This window comes from Tamandua tetradactyla, chromosome 24, assembly GCF_023851605.1.
Source record: "Tamandua tetradactyla isolate mTamTet1 chromosome 24, mTamTet1.pri, whole genome shotgun sequence".
NCBI classification, from domain to species: Eukaryota; Metazoa; Chordata; class Mammalia; order Pilosa; family Myrmecophagidae; genus Tamandua; species Tamandua tetradactyla.
Window position 1 is genome coordinate 13144352 of NC_135350.1, and position 22965 is coordinate 13167316.

Consider the following 22965-nt stretch of genomic DNA (forward strand, 5'->3'; position numbering starts at 1 on the left):
CACTTGCAAAGGAACCTCCACACTGTCTTCCACAGTAGCTGCACCATTTTACATTCCCACCAGCAGTGAATGAGTCTTCTGCTTCTCCACAACCTCTTCAATATTTGTAATTTTCTTTTTTTTATAGTAGCCATTTTAGTGGGTATGAAATGGTATCTCATTGTGGTTTTAATGTGCATTTCCATAATAGCTAATGATATTGAGCATCTTTTCATGTGCTTTTTAGCCATTTGTGTATCATCTTTGGAGAAATGTCTCTTCAACTCTTTTGCCTATATTTAATTGGGTTGTTTGTCTTTTTGTTGTTGAGTCATATGATTTCTTTATATATTCTGGATAGTAAGCCCTTACCTGATATGAGGTTTCGTAATATTTTCTTCCATTGAGTCAGTTGTCTTTTCACTTTCGTGATTAAGTCCTTTGCACAAAAATTTTAGAGTTTGAGGCAGTCCTGTTTATCTACCTTTTCTTTTGTTGTTGTGTTTTGGATGTAATGTCTAAGAAACTTCATTTTTAGGAGAAGATATTTAATGACCGATTCAATCTCTTTATTTGTGATTGGTTTGTACAGATCTATTTCTTCTAGAGTCAGTGTAGGTTGTTCATGCTTCTAGGAAGTTGTCCAGTTTGTTGGTATAGTATTATTTCTTTTATTTCTGTGGAGTCAACAGCAATATCCCCCCTCCCATTTCTGATTTTATTTATTTGCATTCTTTACCTTTTTTTCTTTGTCAGTCTTGCTAAGTGTCCATCGATTTTATTGATTTTCTCAAAGAGCCTAACTTCTAATTTGTTGATTCTTTCTGTTGTTTTTAATCTCAATTTCATTTATTTCTGTCCTAATCTTTGTTATTTCTTTCCTTCTGGTTCTTTGGGATTAGTTTGCTTTTTTTTAATAGTTCCTCCAGGTATGCAGGTAAGTCTTTGATTTTAGCTTTTCTTCTTTTTAAATACAGGCATTTAGGGCAATACATTTCCCTCTCAGCTCTATCTTCACTGCCATCCCAAAAGTTTTGATATGTCATGTTCTCATTTTTATTTGTTTTGACATAGTTACTGATTTCTCTTGTAATTTCTTCTTTGACCCACTGATTGTTTAAGAGTGTATTGTTTAGCCTCCATAAATTTGTGGGTTTTCCAGTCCTTTGCCTGTTACTGATTTCCAGCTTCATTCCATTATGATCAGATAAAGTGCTTTGAACAATTTCAACGTTTTAAAATTTGAGACCTGATTTGTGACCCAATACGTGGTCTATCCTGGAGAATGATCCATGAGCACTTGAGAAGAATGTGTATCCTGCTGTTGTTGGGTGCAATGTCTAAATTTTTAAATTTAGTTCACTTATATTACTCAAGATCTCTGTTTCCTTATTGATGCTCTGTCTAGATGTTCTATCCATCAATGAGAGTGGTGTTTTGAAGTCTCCAACTATTATTGTCAAGGTATCTACTTCTCCCTTCAGTGTTGCTAGTGTTTGCCTAATATATTTTGGGGCACCCTGGTTAGGTGCATAAATATTTATAATTGTTATTTCTTCTCAGTGGATTCCCCCTTCTTTTAATATAAAGTATCCTTCTTTGTCTCTTTTAACAGTTTTACTTTTAAAGTCTATTTTATCCGATATTAGTATAGCTATCCCCACTCTTTTCTGTTTGCTGTTTATGTGGTATATCTTTTCCAACCTTTCACTTTCAACTATTTTTGTCCTTGGGTCTAAGGTGAGTCTCTTTTAGATAGCATATAGATGGCTCATGTTTTTATTTTTTTTCCATTTTGCAATTCTGTGTCTTTTGATTGAGTAATTTAATCCATTAACATTCAACATTATTACTGTAAAGACAGTACTTTCTTCAACCATTTTATCCTTTAGCTTTTATATGTCATGTGTTATTTTTTTCTCCTTTTTTACCCTTACTGATATTTTTTGGTTCATTTCTATACTCTCTCCCAAACCCCCCTTTCTTGTCTTTTCCTCTCAGTCTGCAAAACTCCCTTTAATATTTCTTGTAGAGCAGGTCTTTCGTTAATGAACTCTCTCAGATTCTGTTTACTTGTAAATATTTTAAACTCTCCCTCATTTTTGAAGGGTGATTTTGCTGGATAAAGAATTCTTGGTTGGCAGTTTTTCTCTTCCAATACCTTAAATATATCATACCTTTACCTTCTCACTTCCAGGGTTTTGTTTTGTTTTTTGTACGGGAAGGCACCGGGAATCAAACCCAGGTCTCTGGCATGGTAGGCAAGAACTCTGCCACTGAACCACCATGGCCCACCCTATACATTCAATTATGTAACCTTTTTTTTTTTTTTTTTTGCATGGGCAGGCACCAGGAATCGAACCCAGGTCTCCAGTATGGCAAGTGAAAACTCTGCCACCGAGCCACCGTCACACCACCCGCTTCCAGGTTTTTATTAATGAGAAATTTGCACTTAGTCTTATCAAACTTTCCTTGTATGTGATGAATCACTTTTCTGTTGCTGCATTTGACAGTCTGATTAGTCAATGTCTTAGAGTGGGTTATTCGGATTTATTCTGTTTAGGATACATTGAATTTCTTGGACTTGTATATTGATGTCTTTCAGAAGATTTGGGAAATTTTTTTACCATTATTTCCTCAAATGTTCTTTCTGCTTCCTTTCCCTTCTCTCCTCCCTCTGGGGTATTCATGGCATGTATATTCACGTGCATTGTGCTGTCATTCCGTTCCCTGAGATTCTGCTCAAATTTTTCCATTGCTTTCCCTATTTGGTTTCTTGTGTGTAAGATTCCAGATGTCTCACCCCCTAGTTTGCTAATCCCTTGTTCTGTCTGTTCAAATCTGCTGTTGTATGTATCCATTGCATTTTTTATCTCTTCTATTGTCCCTTTCATTCTTGTTACGTTCTGTTATTTTTTCATGCTTCTGAGTTCTTCTTTATGCTCATCCAATGTCTTCTTTATATCCTTTACCTCTTTTGCCACATTTTTCTTCATCTTATTGAATTGATTTATGAGATTCAATGGAACATCCTTATTGGTTGTTTCAACTCCTGTATCTTGTCTGAAGTTTTAGTTTGTTCCTTTGACTAGTCCATATCTTCATGTTTCTTAGTGTGGTATGGTTTTTGGCTGGTCTCTAGGCATCTGATTTTCTCAATTAGTTTATTCTGGAAGTCATTTTCTGTCTTTTGCCTAGGGTTTTCTTGTTGATTGGCTTTGTGCTATGACTTTTCTTTGACACTTGGTTGGACTTATTCCAGACCTCTAGATTAGCTTGTGTTCAACTGATTAGAATTTTTTTCAGCTCTTATTTATCTAATTATTTCCCTGTGTATATGGTATGATTTTTTAGATTTCCCTGATTGTGCAACTGTTTCAGCCCTAGGAAAAATCTTTCTCCTCCCCCCCTTCCTCCTATAGGAACATTGATCTGTTCAGTTTTTTTTTTAATTTGCATCTATAAGATTTTAACGCTCTCTATTATCTCTGGCTACTTTTACCTGGGGGACTGAGTCTGGGAGGAGGAATCCCGAGAGAAGACCTACCTCAGTTAATTTTTCCCAGACAAGGCAGATCCAGAACTCAGGAAGGAGGTCTAGATTAGTTACAAGATTCCTTGGGAGGAGATTCAACAGGACACTAGTCTTTTCCATGTAGTTTCCTGATTCTGTACTTTTCCTATCCTGCCCAGCAGATGATGCTCTTCAACCCGCTGCTCCCCTAAGTCCTAAGGTGGGCCTGTGCTTCTAATTCTCAGCCAACTCTGCCACTGCAAGGGCTTGGCTGAGACAGAGGCTGCCCACCTCTTTTTGTGGACTGAAACTTTTCCTGGTACCCCCAGCCCTGGGATCTGAATTCTCTAAATAACATCCACCACCTGTGTTTGGCCTTGCCTGCACACAACCCTCCCCCCAGTGCTTTTTGGGGAGAACTCTTCTTCAGCACCCTGTCCCCCTTTGGCAGAAAAAGTTAGTATCTCTTAAGCAGCCTCTCTTCTGTCCCTGCCATTCTTTGCACGGTTGAGACAAAGGCAGCAGCTGCTTTTTACAGGTTGAAACTGTTGCTGGTATCCCAACCTCTGGAATCTAAATTCTCTAAATAACAGCCACCACCTACACTGGACCCTGTACCTCCCTTTTATTGTGGAAATGCTGCCCTTAGATGACCTGACTCCACTGCCTGAGACTGGGCCTCTCAGTCAACCCTACTTCTTCCCCTGCCTGGGGCAGGAGTGATATGGTGGCTGCCAGCTGCTTAAAAAATGTAGCTTTTCTCAGAGTTGGAGCCCAGCCCTCCAAGTTCACCAGTATAGAGCCAGAGTCAGTGTCTGGCCCTGTCTCCCCCTTTTCTTGGGGGCAGAGCCATCCCTCGGCAAACTGAGCTCCACCACCAAGAAGCCTCTTTGTCTGTCTGCCCTGATTCCTCCCCTGCTGTGACCAGGGTTGAAACAGAACCTTCTAAGCTCTTTCTTTCTTGGGTGAGTTGCAGCTTTTTCTGTGCTCAGAGATGGTATCCAGCAGTCTGAGTTCACTAATGAAAAGATACAATTGGTGCCTGGCTAAATCCCCTTCCCCCTGATCCTAGGATAGGAGGCTTCTCTTTCCAGCCAGGGAGGGTCTCCCAAGTCTGCCTGCAGTGCCAGTGGGGGATGGGCATCAGCCTCCACAGCGTGGAAAGCTCTTCCCACAGAAATTTATCAGTCTCTTTCTTCCACTCATTCCTGGCTGGTGTATGATGTGTTTCTGGCTTCTGGAGTCCCCCAAATAGTTGTTTCAGAGAGTTCCTGGCTATTTACTAGCTTCCCTCAAGGACAGACTCAATCCTAAGTGCCCTATCCTGCCATCTTGTTTCTCTCTGTTATGTTCCTTTTTAAACTTTCAAATTCTTCTTTATGCTCACACACTGTCTTCTTAGTATCCTTTATCTCTGTATCCATATTTTATTTCATCTCCTTGAGTTGGTTTAGGAGATTTGTTTGAATTTCTTTGATTAATTCTTCCAAATTCATTGTCTCCTCTAGAATGTTCATTTGTTGATACAGCGTTTGAGCTGTATCCTCCTGTTTCTTAGTGTGCTGGTTTGGAACTGTAATGTGCCCCTGAGGAGCCATGTCCTTTCATCCTAATCCAATCCATGGGGGCAGATCTACCATAGGGTGGGATGTTTTGATTAGGTTGTTTCCATGGAGATGTCACCCACCCAGTTGTGGGTGAGATCATTTGATTAGAGTATTTCCATGGAGTTGTGATCCCCGCCCGTTCAACGTGGGTCTTGATTAATTTACTGGAGTTCTTAAAAGAGCTCACAGAGACAGAGAGACTTCAGAGTGAACTCAGAGGGCAGAGAGATTAAACTAAGTGACAGACATTTGGAGATGCTTGGAGACAGACAGAGGCTCAGAGAAGAGAAGACTGGAACCAGAAGCTGAAGGCAACAAAACCCAGGAGGAAAAGGCCAGCAGACATCACCATATGTAACTTGTACTTTAATAAATCTTCTTTATAAAAACCAAATCCATTTCTGGTATACTGCATTCCAGCAGCTTCAGCATGCCAAAACGCTTAGTATGGCTTGTAATTTTTTGCTGATGTCTGGGCATGTGGTCATTTTGATGTATTAACCCTGAAGGTTAGTTTCTCCATCCTGCCTGGGGTTTACTGTTGATTGGCTCTGTATTAAGGCTGTTCTATATGTGGCCCAACTTATTATGGACCTTTAGAGTAGCCTGTGTTTAACTGTCCAGATTATCTCAGCTCTTCTTCATCTTATGCTTGCCCTTAATATACAGTAAAATTTTTAAGGTTGTATTTTTTGTGCAATTGTTTCACCCCCAGGAGAAAGTTTCCTTTCCTCTGTTCCTTCTCTGGGAATATTGATCTGTTCTGTTTGTTTTTTGTGTAGAATTTTCTCCTGAGATCCTGTGATTTGTTTAAATTCTCTCCCTCTTTTCCTTACATTTTTAAGTTCTGGGACCCATCCTGTCTTACAGCAGTTCAGTCCACCATCACCCTTTTTTTTTCTGTAATGCTTTTCTGCTTCTGGCTTCTTCCCTGGAAGGCTACCTCACCCTGGGGTCAATTCAGAAAGGTAGGTCAACCCAGAAAGGTCTGTTTTGCATTTTGGTGGTGCAGCGAACAGAGACTGGATGGAGTGTGCTCACTTCTTGCCAATTGTTCTGCTGCAGCATCTCTTTTTGAGCCCTAGGGTCGCTTTTTTATGTAGCACTCCTTAGCCACCTGTGTTCTGCCCCGGGTCTCTCAAAGGCAGAATTTTATGTTAGCTTTAGCATAATAATTGGACCCATTGGCTTCAATGCCTAGTACTTACCAACAAAAGTGCATTCCTAATCCTTACAATAACCAAGTGTTCTAGTTTGCTAGCTGCCAGAATGCAACACACCAGAGACGGATTGGCTTTTAATAAAAGGGGATTTATTTTGTTGGTTCTTCAGAGGAAAGGCAGCTAACTTTCCACTGAGGTTCTTTCTTACATGGAAGGCACAAGATGGTCTCTGCTGGTCTTCTCTCCAGGCCCCTGGGTTCCAACAACTTTCCCCGGGGTGACTTCTTTCTGCATCTCCAAAGGCCTGGGCTGAGCTGCTAGTGCTGAGATGAGGAATGCCAAGCTGCTTAGCTGTGCTACATTGCGTTCTCTCATTTAAGCACCAGCCAATTAAGTCAAACGTCACTCATTGCAGCAGACACGCCTCCTAGCCCACTGCAGATGTAATTAGCAACAGATGAGGTTCACGTACCATTGGCTTGTGTCCGCAGCAACAGAACTAGGTATGCTCACCTGGCCAAGTTGACAACTGAATCTAACTAACACGTGTCCACCCCTTGTCAACTTGGCAACTTCACGCATCACCTTAAACAGGTGCAAAAAAATTCTGTTCTTGCTGTGGACCTGTGAATCTCAAAACAAGTTATCTGATGCCAATATGCAAAGGAGGATAGACACAGGATCCATAGGGAGAAACTGGAAGGAAAACCTGCAGGCAAACACCATTGGACCAAGCAAAAGAGTTGATGTTATCATCATTTTGCAGATGAGGAAACTAGTATTTCATGAGAATAAATTGCTTGTCCAAGGCCTTACTGTTGCTTAGGTGCCTACACTGGGACTAGAAGCAAGGTTTGTCTAATTCTACGAACTACCATACTGTGCCATGCCACCCCTCATCTGTACTGTGTTGTGCTACAGTTTTGTTCTTTCCACTCACTTATCTTCAAAGAGAAGACTTTAGTTTGTTACAAAGTTAATGTTTATTTTGTGTCTTACAGCTCACTTCAACATCAGGCAAATCTCAAGAGGATCTGTTGGATAGAAATTGCCTAACAAAAAAATACACACATCTCTCCTGTAATAAAGTCTTCTGCCAACCATGGCAGAAATGCATTGATGGGACCTGTGTCTGTAAGCTTCCTTATCAGTGCCCAAAGAATGGTACCACAGTGTGTTCAACTAATGGAAGAACTTACCAAACTTACTGTCAGCAAAAGAGTTTTGAATGTCTTCGTCCACAGGCAAAGTTTTTAAATAATGGAACATGCACAGCTGAAGGTAGGAAAAGCCAAGTTTTCAAAACCAAGCTATTCTGAGGTATAAAAGGGCAACCAACTGCCATACTTTCCATCAGAAAATACTGTTCCTCTGAAATGTAATGAGGACAATTCAAAGTTCTCTACACCCTGCACAGTTATTTGTGGGATAATTAAAGAAATCAGGGGTCACGAGGCCTCCCCTTAGCATCCGTTCCACACTCTGCTGTCCAGTCCTATAGAATTGCCTCCATCCTACTTGCTTAAAGGGATTATCCCCAGGGTCACTGAGAGTCAGTTCAGAACCCAGTGAAAAAGTTTTTACATGAAATTGGTATTGATATGCAGCATAGTTCAGCCTCAGACCTCCTTCTGGGCCTCTGGCCCCAGTAATTTCTTCCAGCATCCAATCCCCCAATTCCATCACACTTCCTCACCCTCTACCCCATTATCCGTGGTCCTGATTATCCAAGTGGAATTCAGGCCACTGCTGACCCAGGATATACTCCAACCTAACAAACCTGGCACAACAGTTGAGAAAGCTGCCCTACACTCCATCCTGGTGTCTCAGGTAGTACAGGGCCTGGAACCCTAATATGCATATTAGGGGAGTGGTTCAGATAAGAGATCTCACTGTCAGCCAAATTTAGTTTCCAGCCCCTGCAAGCCTACTACAGTCACTGACAAGCTGTGTGGCCTCTCAACCGCTTTCTTCATCTATAAAATGTGAATAATAGCAATACCTAACTCAAGACACACTAGTAAGATGAAATAAAATGGTGTAGGTAAAGCACTTACACAGTTGCTTGGGATGCAGAAAGGCTCATTAAGTTTTAGCTGTAGCAGCAAAAATCATCCTTCTCAGTATCAAGTTATCACAGACACAGTGAATTTACAGGTTAATGCTGAAAATATTACTTTTAAAGGCGCTGTGATATACACCAGCTTTCAGTAAGATATATTTGGGAGGATGCTAAGCTAAGATGTTGAGGTACAGTGGAAAAAGAAGAAGAAAGCTCCCTGTTTGAGCACATCTCTATTATCTGTTGGAGACCAGGAAGGCAGCAGTGGAGCCTATACTGTCAGTATCAGATTTTTCTTCTCAAGAAAATATGTGAGCATCCATAAATCCCCTCTTACATCTTCATTATTTGTTTAACTTACAAACATAGACTTTGGAGTAAGATCAATATAGCAGGTTCAAATTCTTGGTTTCGCCACCTGAGCCAGTAACTTAACCTCTCCTAATCCTAATGTCCTCGTGTGTAAAAATGGGAATACACATACTGTTCTAGTTTGCTAGCTGCTGGAATACAATATACCAGAAATGGAATGACTTTTAAAAAAGGGAAATTTAATAAGTTGCTAGTTCACAGTTCTAAGGCTGAGAAAATGTCCCCATTAAAGCAAGTCTGCAGAAATGTCCAATCTAAGGGATCCAGAGAAAGATACTTTGGTTCAAGAAGGCCGATAAAGTTCAGGGTTTCTTTCTCAAGTGAGAAGACACATGGAGAACACAGTCAGAGTTTCTCTCTCATCTGGAAGGGCATGTGGCGAACATGGTGTCATCTGCTAGCTTTTTCTCCTGGTTTCCTGTTTCATGAAGCTCCCTGGGAGGCATTTTCCTTCTTCATCTCCAAAGATCTCTGGCTGGTGAACTCTGCTTCTCATGGCTGTGTTGTTTTGCTCTCTCAGAATTTCTCATTCTCCAAAATGTTTCCTCTTTTATAGGACTTCAGAAACTAATCAAGCCCACCCAAATGGGTGGAGACACGCCTCCAGCTAATCCAGTTTAACAACCACTCTTGATTAAACCACATCTCCAGAGAGATGATCTGATTAGTTTCAAACATACAGTATTGAATAGGGATTATTCTGCCTTTATGAAATGGGATTTTGATTAAAACATGGCTTTTCTGGGGGACATACATCCTTTCAAACAGTACACATAGATTTAAATTTCATAGGATTTTATGGTATTCTGTATAACTGGTGACACAGTCATTAACACATAGTAAGCACTTCATACAGTAGTACTTGTTATGATTCATTAAAATAATCAGGGATTCAAATTTAATTTGAAGTGATATATTTTATTAAGGGCTTTAATCAAGAGGGGGAAAAGAACTGAATGCCTCAATGTTGCTCATTCTTTTGGATTCTATTTTAGGACAATTTAGTGTTTCCTTGAAGTATGGAAAAACAGATTCAGAGGGAATTCTTGAAGTCAAACTTATGGGCCAAAATGAGACAGCATTCATATGTAAAAAAAGCTGGAGCATGACTCAGGCCAATGTGGCCTGCCTGGACCTTGGGTTTCCACAGTGAGTGTCTGTATCAATGGTTATTTGGTTTTTTTCCCTGTGAAATATAACATATATACAAAAAAGCAGTAAATCTCCAAGTACATTTTAACAAGTCGTTATGGAACAGATTTTAAAGTTTGGTATGGGTTACACTTCCACAATTTTTTGTTTTTTCTTCTACCTGCTCCAAGACCCTGGAGATCAACAGAAATATCAATATAATGATTCAGCAGTCATACTCATTTGTTAAATCCCTTCTTCTCTGTTATATTCTTCCTTCTCTCTAAATAACATATATATCTAAAAGCAATAAATTTCAAAGTACATCTCAACAATCAGTTGTAGCACAGATATCAGAGTTTGGTATGAGTTACAATTCCACAATTTTAGTTTTTTATTTCTAGTGGCTCTAAGGTCCTGGAGGCTAAAAGAAATACCAGTATTCATCAATCATACTCATTTGTTAAACCTGATCTTCTCTGTATAACTCCACCATCACCTTTGATCTTTCTCCCTCTCTTTAGGGGTATTTGGGCTATGCCCATTCTAACTTTTTCATGTTGGAGGGGACTATTGATCATATAGGGTAAGGAGATGGAACTAGTTGATGTTCTGGAGAGGGTGGCTCCTCTGCATTTCAGGACTTCTTTGGACCAGGAACCCATCTGGAGGTTGTAGGTTTCTGGAAAGTTACCCTGGTGCATGGAATCTTTATAGAATCTTATATAATGCCCTATGTGTTCTTTAAGATTGGCAGGAATGGTTTTGGTTTCAATGGGTTTTTACTCAGGGTTGATTTTATTGTTCCCACTATTTTCTCAGTTATCTAATCTTTCTGAGCTTAATTTCCTCGTATGTAAACTGCTAATATTAATTACCCAGCTCATAGTATTATTATGGGGATTAAATGTGTTCATGTTTGCCGAACACTTAGAGCATCACTGAGCACAGAGTACCTGTAAGTTTGTTTTAAAGAATTATGCGTGACACAAATTTGCTGATTCAGAGAGTTGTAAATAACATACTTTACTGTCTCTACTTATCTATGATTGAGACTATCATGTGTTTTTCCCCCTTCATTCTATTAATGTGGTGTATCATATTAATTGGTTTTCTTTCTTTGACTCACCCTTGCATACTTCGGATAAATCCCACTTAATCACGTGCATAATTCTTTTAACATGCTGTTGGAGTGGGTTCGCTAGTATTTTTTTTTAGCAGATTTGCATCTATATTCATAAGGTGGTGATCTTTTCATTACACATTTTCTAATTAATTACCTTGTGATCAGAGAATGTGTCTCTAGGATGGGAAGTTTTAAAATATTTGTTGAGATTACTTTGTGGCTGAGTATGTTTTAAATGCTTCAGATGTGCCTGACATGATATATATACTCAATTATGTAATACAGGGTTCTATATAATATATATGATATCAGTTAGAATAAGCAAACTTATTAACTGCTTTATTAAAATCTATTTACATTTCTTTACTTTCAATATTAATATGTCTTTGTATTTTAGGAGCATCTCTTATAAGTGGCATGCATCTTGACTTTGAAAAAATAATACAGTATGGCAATCATTGTTAATGGAAGAGTTAAGCCCCTTTACAGTGGCTTACTTACACTGTTGAACTGATTTTTCCTATCTTATTTTAGGCTTATTATTTACCTTGATTTTTCTAATTTTATTAGTTCAAATTTTTGTTTTTTTTAAATCCTCCCCCTTTTCCTCTTCAACTTGGTTTGGAAATTATTTATTTTAGTTCTATTCCATAGTAATTATCCTTACTTTAATGCCATGACTGCCTGACTTAGGAGGTCCTCACCCTTCTCAGGAATAATGCAAAGAATGTCATTACCCCATTTCATCTTTTCATGTTTCCAGTATTCATTTTCACCTTGCTTTTATATACTCCCAAAGTTAATCACTTGATTATTATTACTGTTATTCAGATTTACCTCATGCTTACCAACTTCTTGGGCTTCCCTTCTTTCTTGCATCGTACTCCTTCATTCTGAATTCAGTTTTTTTCTTTCTAAACTACCTTTTCTTAAAAGCAGTCTTATTGAGATTTATCACATATCATACAATCCCATCTAAAGGGTACAATCAGTAGTTCACAGTATCATCACAAAGTTGTGCATTCATCACTACAATCAATATTAGAACATTTTCATTACTCCGAAAAAACAAAAAACAAACATTCCATACTCCCCTCCCCACTAGTATTGACCCTTAGTATTGGTTTGGTACATTTGTTGCTGTTGATGAAAGAATATTAAAATATTACTGTTACCTATAGTCATAGTTTGCGATAGGTGCATTTTTCCCCATCTACCCCCGTACAAATAACTCCTTGTAGTAGTGAAGTAGATTTGTTCATTAGTTCAGGAAAGATAATTTTTTGGTACTATTAATCACCATCATAGTCAACAGAGTTCACTGCATTATACAGCCCCATGTTTCATCTTCTGGCTTTCCTTCTAGTGACATACTCGACTCTAAACCTCCCCCTTTCAGCACAATCACACACATAATTCAGTGCTGTCAATTACACTCGCCATATTGTGCTGCCATCACCTCTATCCATTTCCAAACATTTGAATTCAACCTGGTTAAATATTCTGCACATGTTAAGCATCTGCTCCCCATTCTCTACCCTCATTCTCATTCCCGATAACCTATATTCTAAATTTTGACACTATTAGTTTACTTATTACAATCAGCTCATGTTATGACCTCATACAATATTTGTCCTTTTGCTCCTGACTTATTTCACTCAACATAATGTCCTTGAGGTTTATCCATGTTGTCACATGCTTCAGGACTTCATTCCTTCTTCTTTATTATTTTGCTTTTTGTTTGTTTGTTTTAACAATTTTAGTCACACACCACGCAATCCATCCTAAGTGTACAATCAGTGGCTCCTGGTATAATCACAAAGTTATGCATTCAGCACCATAATCAATATGAACACATCCTCATTTCTTCTGAAAAAGAATCTCATACCCATTATACCCTATTATCGACATTTAGCTTTGGTATAGTGTCTTTGTTAAAATTAATGAAAGAATATTACAATGTTATTATTAACTATACACCTTAGTTTGCATTAACTGTATTTTCCCCATAGACCACCCTATTATTACTACCTTGTAATAGTGACATATGCTTGTTCCAGTTCATGTAAGAGCTTTTTTATATTTGTACAATTAACCACCATCATCGTTTACTCTGGTTGTGTTAAGTTATGCAGACTCAGTTTCCTTTTTGTGACATACACGACCTTAGCCTTCCTCTTTCAATAATACTGACACTCAGCTTTGTTAATTACACTTACAGTACTTTGCTAACATCACACAGTATTGCGCTATCCATTTCTGAACATTTACAGTCAACCTTATTAAATATTCTCTTCTCCTTAAGCATCATTTGCCCAATTTCTACCCTCTTTCTATCTGCTGATAATCTATGCACTCAAATTTAACTCCCAACAGTTTACTCATTATAGTTAGTTCATATTAATGAGAACTGAACTAGTAGGTTATTAGTGCAAGTCTCTTAAAGTAGTAGCTACATTTGCTGATAGGTTTACATGGGACACACATGCATAAAACCTCCAAGAGTTCAATCATCAAAATCAGTTATTTTGTATGCTGTGGTGCATGAACAACAGAAGGAAAGACACTTTTTTGGTGAGCAAGAAAAAGGCATTTTGCAAAAGATCCATCTCAATTTGAAATGGAAGGCCCAGAGCCCAGGGCCTCACAGCCTTCATTGGCTTGACCCCCTCATCTTCGTTGGTTGGGGTGGCTCCAGTGAGAGCCGTTTCCTCTAAACCTGCTGGCTTCTTCTTTTGCTCTTCCTCTTCATCCTCCTGGGAATAGAGATCCTGGTACTTTTGCGTGCATTCCTGCATGGCCCTTAACTACATAGCCTGACCTCTTGACATCCTCCATGCTCTAGCGGAATAAGTAAAAGGCCGACCTGAACTTTCCCCGCAGGGGCCACTAGCCAGTCCCCCAAGGCATAGGCAGCTCTAGTGAATGTCTCCATTTGGAGTATCAATCTGCGCTCCTCCTATGGATCATTGGGGTCATCGACTGCCAGCTCTGCATTGCTTGGAGTTCCATGGTCTTCTCTGATCACAAATATGATTTGATCCTTCCCTTCCTGCCAGCAGTAGGCATGGCTGCAGCCCAGCGCTCAGACCTCACAGCAGCAACCATGACCTTTCCTCAAGCTGAGTATGTGGATCCGCTCATTTATTTTTAAAGAGAAACAACAGGCAATTGAATGTCCTGGAAGAACTGTAATTTATCTTCTTGTGACATTAGGTCATTGAGGGGGGTTCAATAACTAGCACTCCTTTTCCCACCCAAATTTTGAACAAATTGAGAAGACCACGATGACATATAGATGCCAAAATATATGCCAAGGCAGAATTAGAGGATGTCACTTCCTGTGAAAACAAAAAGGCCTGTTAGAATTAAACCAACTTAACTTCCCAGCTCCTAGGACTATGGCCAGTCAGGTAAGTCTTACACATGGGAGGAGCAATTTTTCTCCTTTTTCCAAAAAGAAAAAGTAGAAGAGCTGAACTGACCATACTTGATTTATAATTCCAAAATCCCCTAATCAAATGAATCCACTCCTTTTCTCAGAAAAAGGAACAGTTGAAGGAGGTCAGGAATTACACAACTCAGGTTGGAAGGAAACATGAGGATTGAGAAGAAGAATTCCTCCTTAATAAAAGACAGAGGAAAGAAAACCAATATTTGCTGAGCGCTTGCCATGTTTTGAACTTGGGCTAGTCAGTTTAAATCAATAGTTTTAGTTAATCTTCTCAAAACCCAGGTAGGTGGTTATATTCTCTTTGATGAGGGGAAGATATTGAAGTTCAGAGAATTTAAGTATCTTGTCTAATCTGAAATTCATATATAGAAATTGGAAGAAAATAACCCTATTCTTCTACCTTCTGCAGTGAAGTTATAATGCCAAGTACTCATTATTCTACCCTAACATTTCATTTATTCCATTTGCAGAGGTGCTCTTGATACTCAAGGAAGCTTTCCTATGCCTGAAAACATCTCTGTAAACGGCCATGAATGTGTGCATGTGCACTGTCGAGGATTAGAGACCAGCTTGACTGAATGTACTTTCACTAAAACAAAAATTAAGAAATACCAGGAATTAGCTAGTGTGGTGTGTTACACACAGAATGCAGGTGGGTGGAGTATTTGCCTGATATTTTCCCTTCATTCAAGGTTGTGTATTTCACACTCAGTTTATAGTTAACAAAAAAACTAGTGATACCCATTTGCCATTCAGAGAGGCAATGACATGGACTCTATCATGTTTTTTTTCTTTTAGATGCCAAACTGGTACTTTACCCTTATTGTACTTTTTGTCATTGAAATATTCCTCCTATCCAGATCTCTGCGTGGGAAGCGAAGTTGCCTGACTCCCCTTTACTTCCTTAAACATCTGGATTAAAGTTAAGATAGTGAACACAAGTCAGTTAAGTGTCAACACACATCAATTAAGTGTCAACATCTCTTTTGAGAGGCTCAGCCTATAAACATTCCTTTAAAATGTTTTAGTGACCATAGCTGTATTTAAGTTTCTAGGAGGTCATTGCCACTTCGCTCCTCCATTCTGGCATTGGAGTATTTTATTCTTATAGATGCTAAAGGCCAAAGCCATACCCTCCCCTTTTTGATGCTCAAATAAAGTACCATCAAAATATAAATGGCAGGTGGGCCACAGTGGCTTAGCAGGTAGAGGTCTCTCGCCTGCCATGCCGGAGACCTGGGTTAGTTTCCCGGTGTCCGCCCATGCAAAAAAAAAAAAAAAGATATATATATATATATGTATATATGTAGCACTACCCAAGCAAGTCTTGGGAGTGGGGGGTGGGAATTAATGTAGTGGCATGAAAACAATGGGTGAGAACCAGTGTTTCCAATGTGTAGCAAGAGATCCTGATTCCTGACCCCATTATTCCAAAAATGTGATAAGGATATCATGTCACAACTCTGTAAATGAATTTCACAAACAAAGTCCTTGCTTTACAGATTATCCAACAGGCAACTTGTTTCAGTGTGTGAATGGAAAATACATTCCTCAGAAGAGAGCCTGTAATGGTATCAATGATTGTGGAGACCAAAGTGATGAGCTGTGTTGTAAAGGTAGAGATAAATCTAGGTTAATCCCCCAAGTGCATTCTCAAGACTAAAAAATACAAAAACAACACTACCATTGCATTTTAAGATTTCATCTCATTCAATTTTAAGAAATGAAGAAATCTCTTCTATTTATGTTTTCACAGCATGCCGAGGTGAAAGTTTCTTTTGTAAATCAGGTGTTTGTATTCCAAAACAGTATAAATGCAATGGGGAGGTCGACTGCATCACAGGAGATGATGAAGCTGGTTGTAAAGGTAAGTTAAATTTTGCAGTTGCTTTTCTTCCTTATATGATCCAGGAATTCTGAAACTCTTCTGTAGGTGAAATGTAATCATAAGTGACCATAGGAGTATAGCAGTTAAGAGTCCTTTGAATGGACATTTGAAGAACTGTGGAATGATCACCTCCTCATATTTTTCATTCGGTAAATATTTATTTGCTATTTTAGAAGTTTTTATTAAAAAAATGTTCCCACATATACAAAAATAGACAGAGTATTAGAGTGAACCAATATGTACCTATCTCCTAGCTTCAACAATTTTCAATATTTTGCCAAACTTGCTTACCTCTCCTCCACTTTGTTTGTTGGAGTATTTTGTCACTTCACCTCTTTTCATTTCTAACGGCAAAAACATTATATATATATATAACCATCCCACCATTAACATAACTAAAAACAATAATTCCTTAGTGTCATTTAATAATAGCCCATGTTCAAATTTTCCCGACTCTCTCAAAAGTGTCTTTTTAATGTACTTGAATCAGGATAAAAAAAAACAAACTACACATTGTATTTGGGTGTTAAGTTTTTTAAGTCTCTTTTATTCTGTATGTGCTACCCACCCATGCATCCACCCCTAATTTTTTTCATGCCATTGAATTTTGAGGGAACCAGAATCATTTGCCGATAGGGCACCCCTCATCCTGGATATGGCTAATTTTTTCCTTGAGCTGTGGATGTGTTCCTTGATCTCGTGAATTTCCCATAAATTCTGAACAGGTCTCTAGATTCTAGAGGATTGGTTAGATGCAAAGTTAAGTATTTTAGGCAAGAATTCTCAGGTGTTGCCATGTACTTCCATATATATATTATATATATATATATGATAGGATGCTATATTGTCCTGTTCTCTGGATGCCCCACTTAGTAATGCCAAGATTGATCACTGGATCAGCTTCATCTTGTGATTAAAAAGCTCCCCTACAATCTTTTATGAAATGGTTTTAGCAGACTTTGAGGATTGTTTCCTAGATCTATTTTGTCAATAGGGGTTATCAATAGATTTCTAATTCTGTTATGCCTTCTGCATTTATTAATTGGAATTATATAAAGAAGAATGTTCCATCATCACTATTTGGTTGCTATGAAATTCAGTTCGTAGTAGAAAGGCAGAATAATGCTTAATTCTTCCCCTTTACTTACTGAGTTTCAAAGCAATGAGTTGGTGCCCTGTGGGCAAACTCCAAGTTAAAAATATTTACTGGATATATACCCTGTGCTACACTGACTGATTTTTTTTTCTCCCATTGATGCTTTCCAGAGGAAAAATATCTCTGAATTATTTATTCATTCTACAAATACTATCGAATGCCTACTATGTATACTGGGCCCTTGTTTTAGACGTTAGGGTTACAATGAAGAATAGCATTTTCAAAGATCCTTGTCCCTTCAAGTATTTTACATTGAAGTGGGGGAAGAGAGGCAATAAACAAGAGAAATCAGTAACATATCTGGTAAAAGAATAAGTGCTAAGGAGAAAAACTAAAGCAGCAAAGAAGGATATAAAATGTCAAGGGGTAAGTTTTGAAGTTTTAGATAAGGTGGCCAGGGAAGGCCTCAGTGAAGTAACTTTTAGGTAAAGATCTGAAGGAAACGATGGAGCTAGTCATGCAGATGTCTGGGGAAGAGCGTTCCAGGCAGAGGCACCAGCCAGTGTGGTGTTCCTAAGAGAGGAACATTCCTGGTATGTGTGAGGAACAAGTAACCAGGTGGCGACTGTGGCAGGTGGCACAGATGGTGGTAGTGAGTGTGGGTCATACTGTAGAGGTGGCCCAGGCAGACAGATGGGTCAGGGTGGGTTAAATAAAGTTTGTTAGTGAGTGAAAGAGGGGCCACTACATGACCTGATTTAAAATGAGTTTCATTTCAAATCAAGATCATTCTGGGTGAAGAATAGGCTTTATGAGGAGCAAGGAGAAAAACAGGAGCAGTTAGGAAACTACTGCAGTAATTCAAGGAAGAAATAATGGTGAGCAGGACAAGTTGGTAGGAGTAGAAGGGGTGAGAGATGGGCAGATTCTGAATCTATTTTGAAGGAAGAGCCAAGAAGATTTGCTGATAGATTGTAATGGGGGCAGGGGTGTGAGCAAATGAGCAGTCATGGATGAGTCCAAGGCTTTGGGCCTAAGGATCAAAAGGATGGAGATGCTTTCAAAAATGGGGAAGGCTGTGGGAAGAGTAGGTCTGTTTACATTTACCTCTTTTATGGAACCTCCTTGGCGATGTCGCTGGTAAATGTTTAACAGTTGGTTTCCTGGGTTGGGTAGGGCAAACTGTGATTTGTAGCTTTTGCCAATTTCGGTGGTGTAACACTCCACCGTGGGTGATTTCGAGCTACTAACATGACATCCCAGAGCATGTGTAATGGATGCAGCAGGCTTTTGCAAGCTACGGTCAGCACCAGCACGCCACTTACTTTTAATTGTTTATTATAGTTTTTTGTCTTTGTCTAACCTCCCCTTCTCAAGAGTAAACTGCTTTAAAGTTTGTAGTAAATAATCCATCTAATTGTTTTTAGTTTCTGAAAGATGTGTGTACACTTTAGTCCTAGAAGTGTACACACATCTTCACATAAAAAGCTGAAGATATAAAGGGATAGAAGAATTCATATTTATTATAATTTTACATTCTTGGGAGACCAAGTATTTGACTTTACTGAAATTTTGTTGTATTTTTCCATTGATATCAGGTCTTAAATTAGAGAGTGTGCTTTTTAGGATATCAAACCATTAGTTTCTTTTGAAGGGTGTATAAGCGGTTGAGCGAAAGACTTTCATGTTCATTAAATTTAATTCAATCCTTTGTAAAGAGTGGAAAGGAAGAAGGAAACATTTTTGGGGGAGGAGGGCAGCAAACTTGACTTTTGCCAGTGAAGTCTGACAGTTTGATCCCATTTCTTTAGTATATTTTGGTCTTCTTTTCCTCCTTCTCTTCCTCATCTTTCCTCTCCCTTTCCTCCTCCTCTTTATTCAAAACTTAAAGTTTAAGATAAAAAACAAACAAGCATGGTTTCTTAGTTTATGAGAAAAAATATAGGACTGGAAGGGATAACTATAAGAAAAGTTTTCTTATTTTCATCTATTTCTTGAATCCATAAGAAAATACCATTTAGTCACCTGTCACTCTTACCTCAGTTTACCCTTCTTTAGATGAGCTCTGCCTTTGGTGTTTAGCCATTATTTTTATTGCTCCCCAGCATCACCTCAGCAGAGGGCAAGTGAAGGTAGAGGTATGAAATAAATATATTAATGTGTTCATTGGCCTCTCCTTTAAGTGGCCAGGTCAGAATCACTAAATCAAAGGAAGGTTTGGATTAGATCCTGACTTCAAGATCATTTATTTTTTAAAAAAAAAAAAAACAACTTTTTTTTTATTGTATAGCATAACATATACACAAAGCAAAGAAATAGAAAAAGCAGTAGTTTTCAAAGCACTCTTCAAAAAGTAGTTACAGGACAGATCACAGAGTTTGTCATGGGCTACCATACGATCCTCTCATATTTTTCCTTCTAGCTGCTCCAGAATACAGAAGGCTAGAGGGCTTAAATACTTTTTTATCATCACAGTCGACTTTTTTTTTTTGTGAACAATAACATATGTACAAAAAAGCTATAAATTTCCAAGCACAGCACCACAATTAGTTGTAGAACATATTTCAGACTTTGACATGGGTTACAATTCCACAATTTTAGGTTTTTACTTCTAGCTGCTCTAAAATGCTGGAGACTAAAAGAGATATCGATTTAATGATTGAGCATTCATATTCATTTAAGTCCTATCTTCTATGTATAATTCCACTATCACCTTTGATCTTTCCGTACCTCTCACTGGGGTTGTTTGGGCTGTGGCCATTCTAAATTTTTTATATTGGAAGGGTCTGTCACTAATATAGGGTAGGGAGATGGAACTATCGAATGTTCTGGAGAGGCTACACTAAATTTCAGGACTTATCTGGACCAGGGATTCATCTGGAAGTTGTAGGTTTCTGGCAAGTTACTCTAGTGCCTGGAACCCTTGTGGAATCTTATAAATTGCCCTAAAGGTTCTTTAGGCTTGGCTGGAATGGTCCTGGTTGGGGGTTGGCAGGTTATGATAGGTAGCAAGGTCTACCTGAAGCTTGCTTAAGAGCAGCCTCCAGAGTAGCCTCTCAACTCTATTTGAACACTCTCTGCCACTGATATTTTATTAATTACACTTCTTTTCCCCCATTTGGTCAAGATGTAATTGTTCACTCCATGGTGCCAGGTCTGGATTCATCCCTGGGAGTCCTCTCCCATGTCACTAGGGAGACTTTCACCCCTGAATGTCATGTCCCACATGATTTCACTTGCTGAGTTGGGCTTAGAGAGACTGAGGTATAAGGCCTTCTTTTATACACATTTAAAATGGTTATAAATTTTGCATCACAGTATGGTAGGTTTGTCATCAAATGGGTGTTCAAATGTATCTAAACTACTAACCTCTTTTTAAAATTCAAGTTGAAATGATTTCCTTGCTGTGGTTAAATCAAGTTGTTTAGTTGTGAGATTAAAAAAAAAATGTTTTGCTGTATTAAAAACCAAAGTAAGATGGCACCCTGTGGTTTATTTTATCATTTTGTAAATATTAATTTAAGTTGTTCATGTTTTTGGAATAGTAATGATTTGTGTCTATTTTATTCAAGTGAATATGATCTCTTTGGTATAGTGAGTTTTTGTCTTTTGTTTTTAGAAACTGGACATCCTGAAATTCGAGGTAAATCTATTTTTATAATAGAATATTTATATTATTTGATAGCAAGAATAAGTTGCTATAGCTTATATTTTACATATACAACATTGATATAGTGTACTTTTTTTTTTTTGCTCAAATAAAATTTATCCTATGCCATGGTAAATTTTTTTGTTTTTGTTTTCAGTTTTTGCAGCAGAGGTTCAAGGTAAAACTTTTGATAAATTCTTGGGATATTGCAGACTTGAAACAAAATTAAGGTACTGTTTTCTTCTCATATTTTAATGTCAATATTCACTTAGGATGATAAGACTGTGTGTTACCAACACCTACTTTTAGCATGACTGTAGTCACAGTGATAAACCCAATTCTCACAGTCCCATCCACAGCCTGCTGACCAAATCACCGCCAAAAGTGGACCCTTCCCTTCACATTTGGCATTTGCCAAATAACGCTTATCCTCTTTGTCTTTTTCCTCAAAACTGAGGCAGCTCCTGAAGAAATTGCCACCAGAGGAAAGATGAGATCTTTTCGTGGTAGATATTTTCTTCTTTACTTACACAAGCCGGTTGTTCCTAAGTCCTCTGGCTCTTTGGAGTCACCCTTTTCTTTAATATTCATATAAAATGACTCAAGTCCTGAACCCATATAATGTCAGAAGTTCATAGTGCTCCTTGGTATATCTTAACTTTCCTGGGGACTTCGATGCTCAAGATCACCCCTTATTCCAAATGCCTCTTCTCAGTGACTTCTTAGTCCACCCTCTATCTTATCACTTTGACCTCCGAAGTTGCTGTTCTTTTTCCTCACCTCTGCTTTATTCCTTTTCCCCCCTCTCTCCTTTCCTCCCTCCCTCCCTCCCTCCTTCCTTTCTTCCTTCCTGCTTTTTGACCTCAGGTGCAGAGGAACGAGTTATTCAGACTCTTCATGTCATTGCACATAATCGCCACTGATCCAAGCAAAGCCATTTTTTTCTGAGCGTATATTTTTAGTCCACTTGATAATGTGTTGTAGATCTTGTTTTCTTTTTTCTTTTCTTTTCAAAAAACATTTTTGAATCTGTCCATGCTGCTGTGTGTTCATCTAATCTGTTGCTTCTAACTGTTGCATAAAATACTCTGTGGGGTTCATCTTGCACAATTTACCCTCCGCTTTCCCAGCAGCCACACAGTCACATTGTGGTGAATATCTTCTCCTGGAGGGTATGTGGGAGAATTTGGGGAGATCGTATACCTAGGTAAGGAATTGTTGGGTCTCGAGATATACATGTACTTCATTTGACTAAGCAGTGCCTAGATGTTTGGGGGCATAGCAGCACTAGTCCGCACTCCCACCAACAATACCTGAGGGTTCTCCTCAACCCCACCAACATTTGGCATTATCCAGCTTTCCAGTTTTGCTCGTCTCATGGGATAAAGTGATAGTCATGATTTATCAATTAGTATTTCTCTAATAAATGATGATTTTGAGTTTCTCTTCATGTGCATGCTAGCTAGCTTTTTGAGTTTCCTCTTCCTTTTTTCTCTTCTATCCTTTTCCTGGTTAACTTTCTTTGCCCAATTTCATGTTGGGGTCGCTGTCATTTTTCTTGTTTATTTTCAAGGGTTCCTTGTACATTATAGATATTAATCCATTGTCATTTTTAAACATTGCAAATTCTTTCTTCCATTCTGTCACGTCTGTTGGCTTTATACAGGGTGGGTTTTGTTGAGTAGAAATCCTTTATTTTTATATAATCAAAGTCCATTGTTTTTCTTATGGTTTGAACTTTTGAATCTCTGTTTTGTTCTTCTAATATCCAGTGTCCCCCAACTACACTGGATCCTTCTCATTTTCCTTTGTTGAGGATTTAATATGAATGTTGAATCTTCTCTGATTTGTGAAGGTGCATTTATGAATGCTCCTGGGCACAGTCTCTCTCTGCCTCAGAAAACAACCTCATTGTGTAGCATAG

General features: G+C 38.5%; 1 protein-coding gene and 1 pseudogene across 2 annotated transcripts in view; one reads left to right on the forward strand and one right to left on the reverse strand.

The window, feature by feature from the left end:
* Window positions 1-22965, forward strand: part of CFI (complement factor I) — a 57419-nt gene that overhangs the window by 15017 nt on the left and 19437 nt on the right. Inside the window, exons 2-9 of one of the 2 annotated variants that reach the window (XM_077142554.1) lie at window positions 2326-2406; window positions 7265-7544; window positions 9693-9846; window positions 14879-15060; window positions 15911-16024; window positions 16165-16275; window positions 21012-21035; window positions 21199-21219. In XM_077142554.1, the coding sequence (XP_076998669.1) occupies window positions 2326-2406; window positions 7265-7544; window positions 9693-9846; window positions 14879-15060; window positions 15911-16024; window positions 16165-16275; window positions 21012-21035; window positions 21199-21219 (967 nt within the window). The remainder of the gene's footprint in view (window positions 1-2325; window positions 2407-7264; window positions 7545-9692; window positions 9847-14878; window positions 15061-15910; window positions 16025-16164; window positions 16276-21011; window positions 21036-21198; window positions 21220-22965) is intronic. The other variant, XM_077142555.1, reaches the window with a different exon arrangement.
* On the reverse strand, window positions 13474-14842 carry LOC143668498 (mitochondrial intermembrane space import and assembly protein 40 pseudogene; annotated as a pseudogene).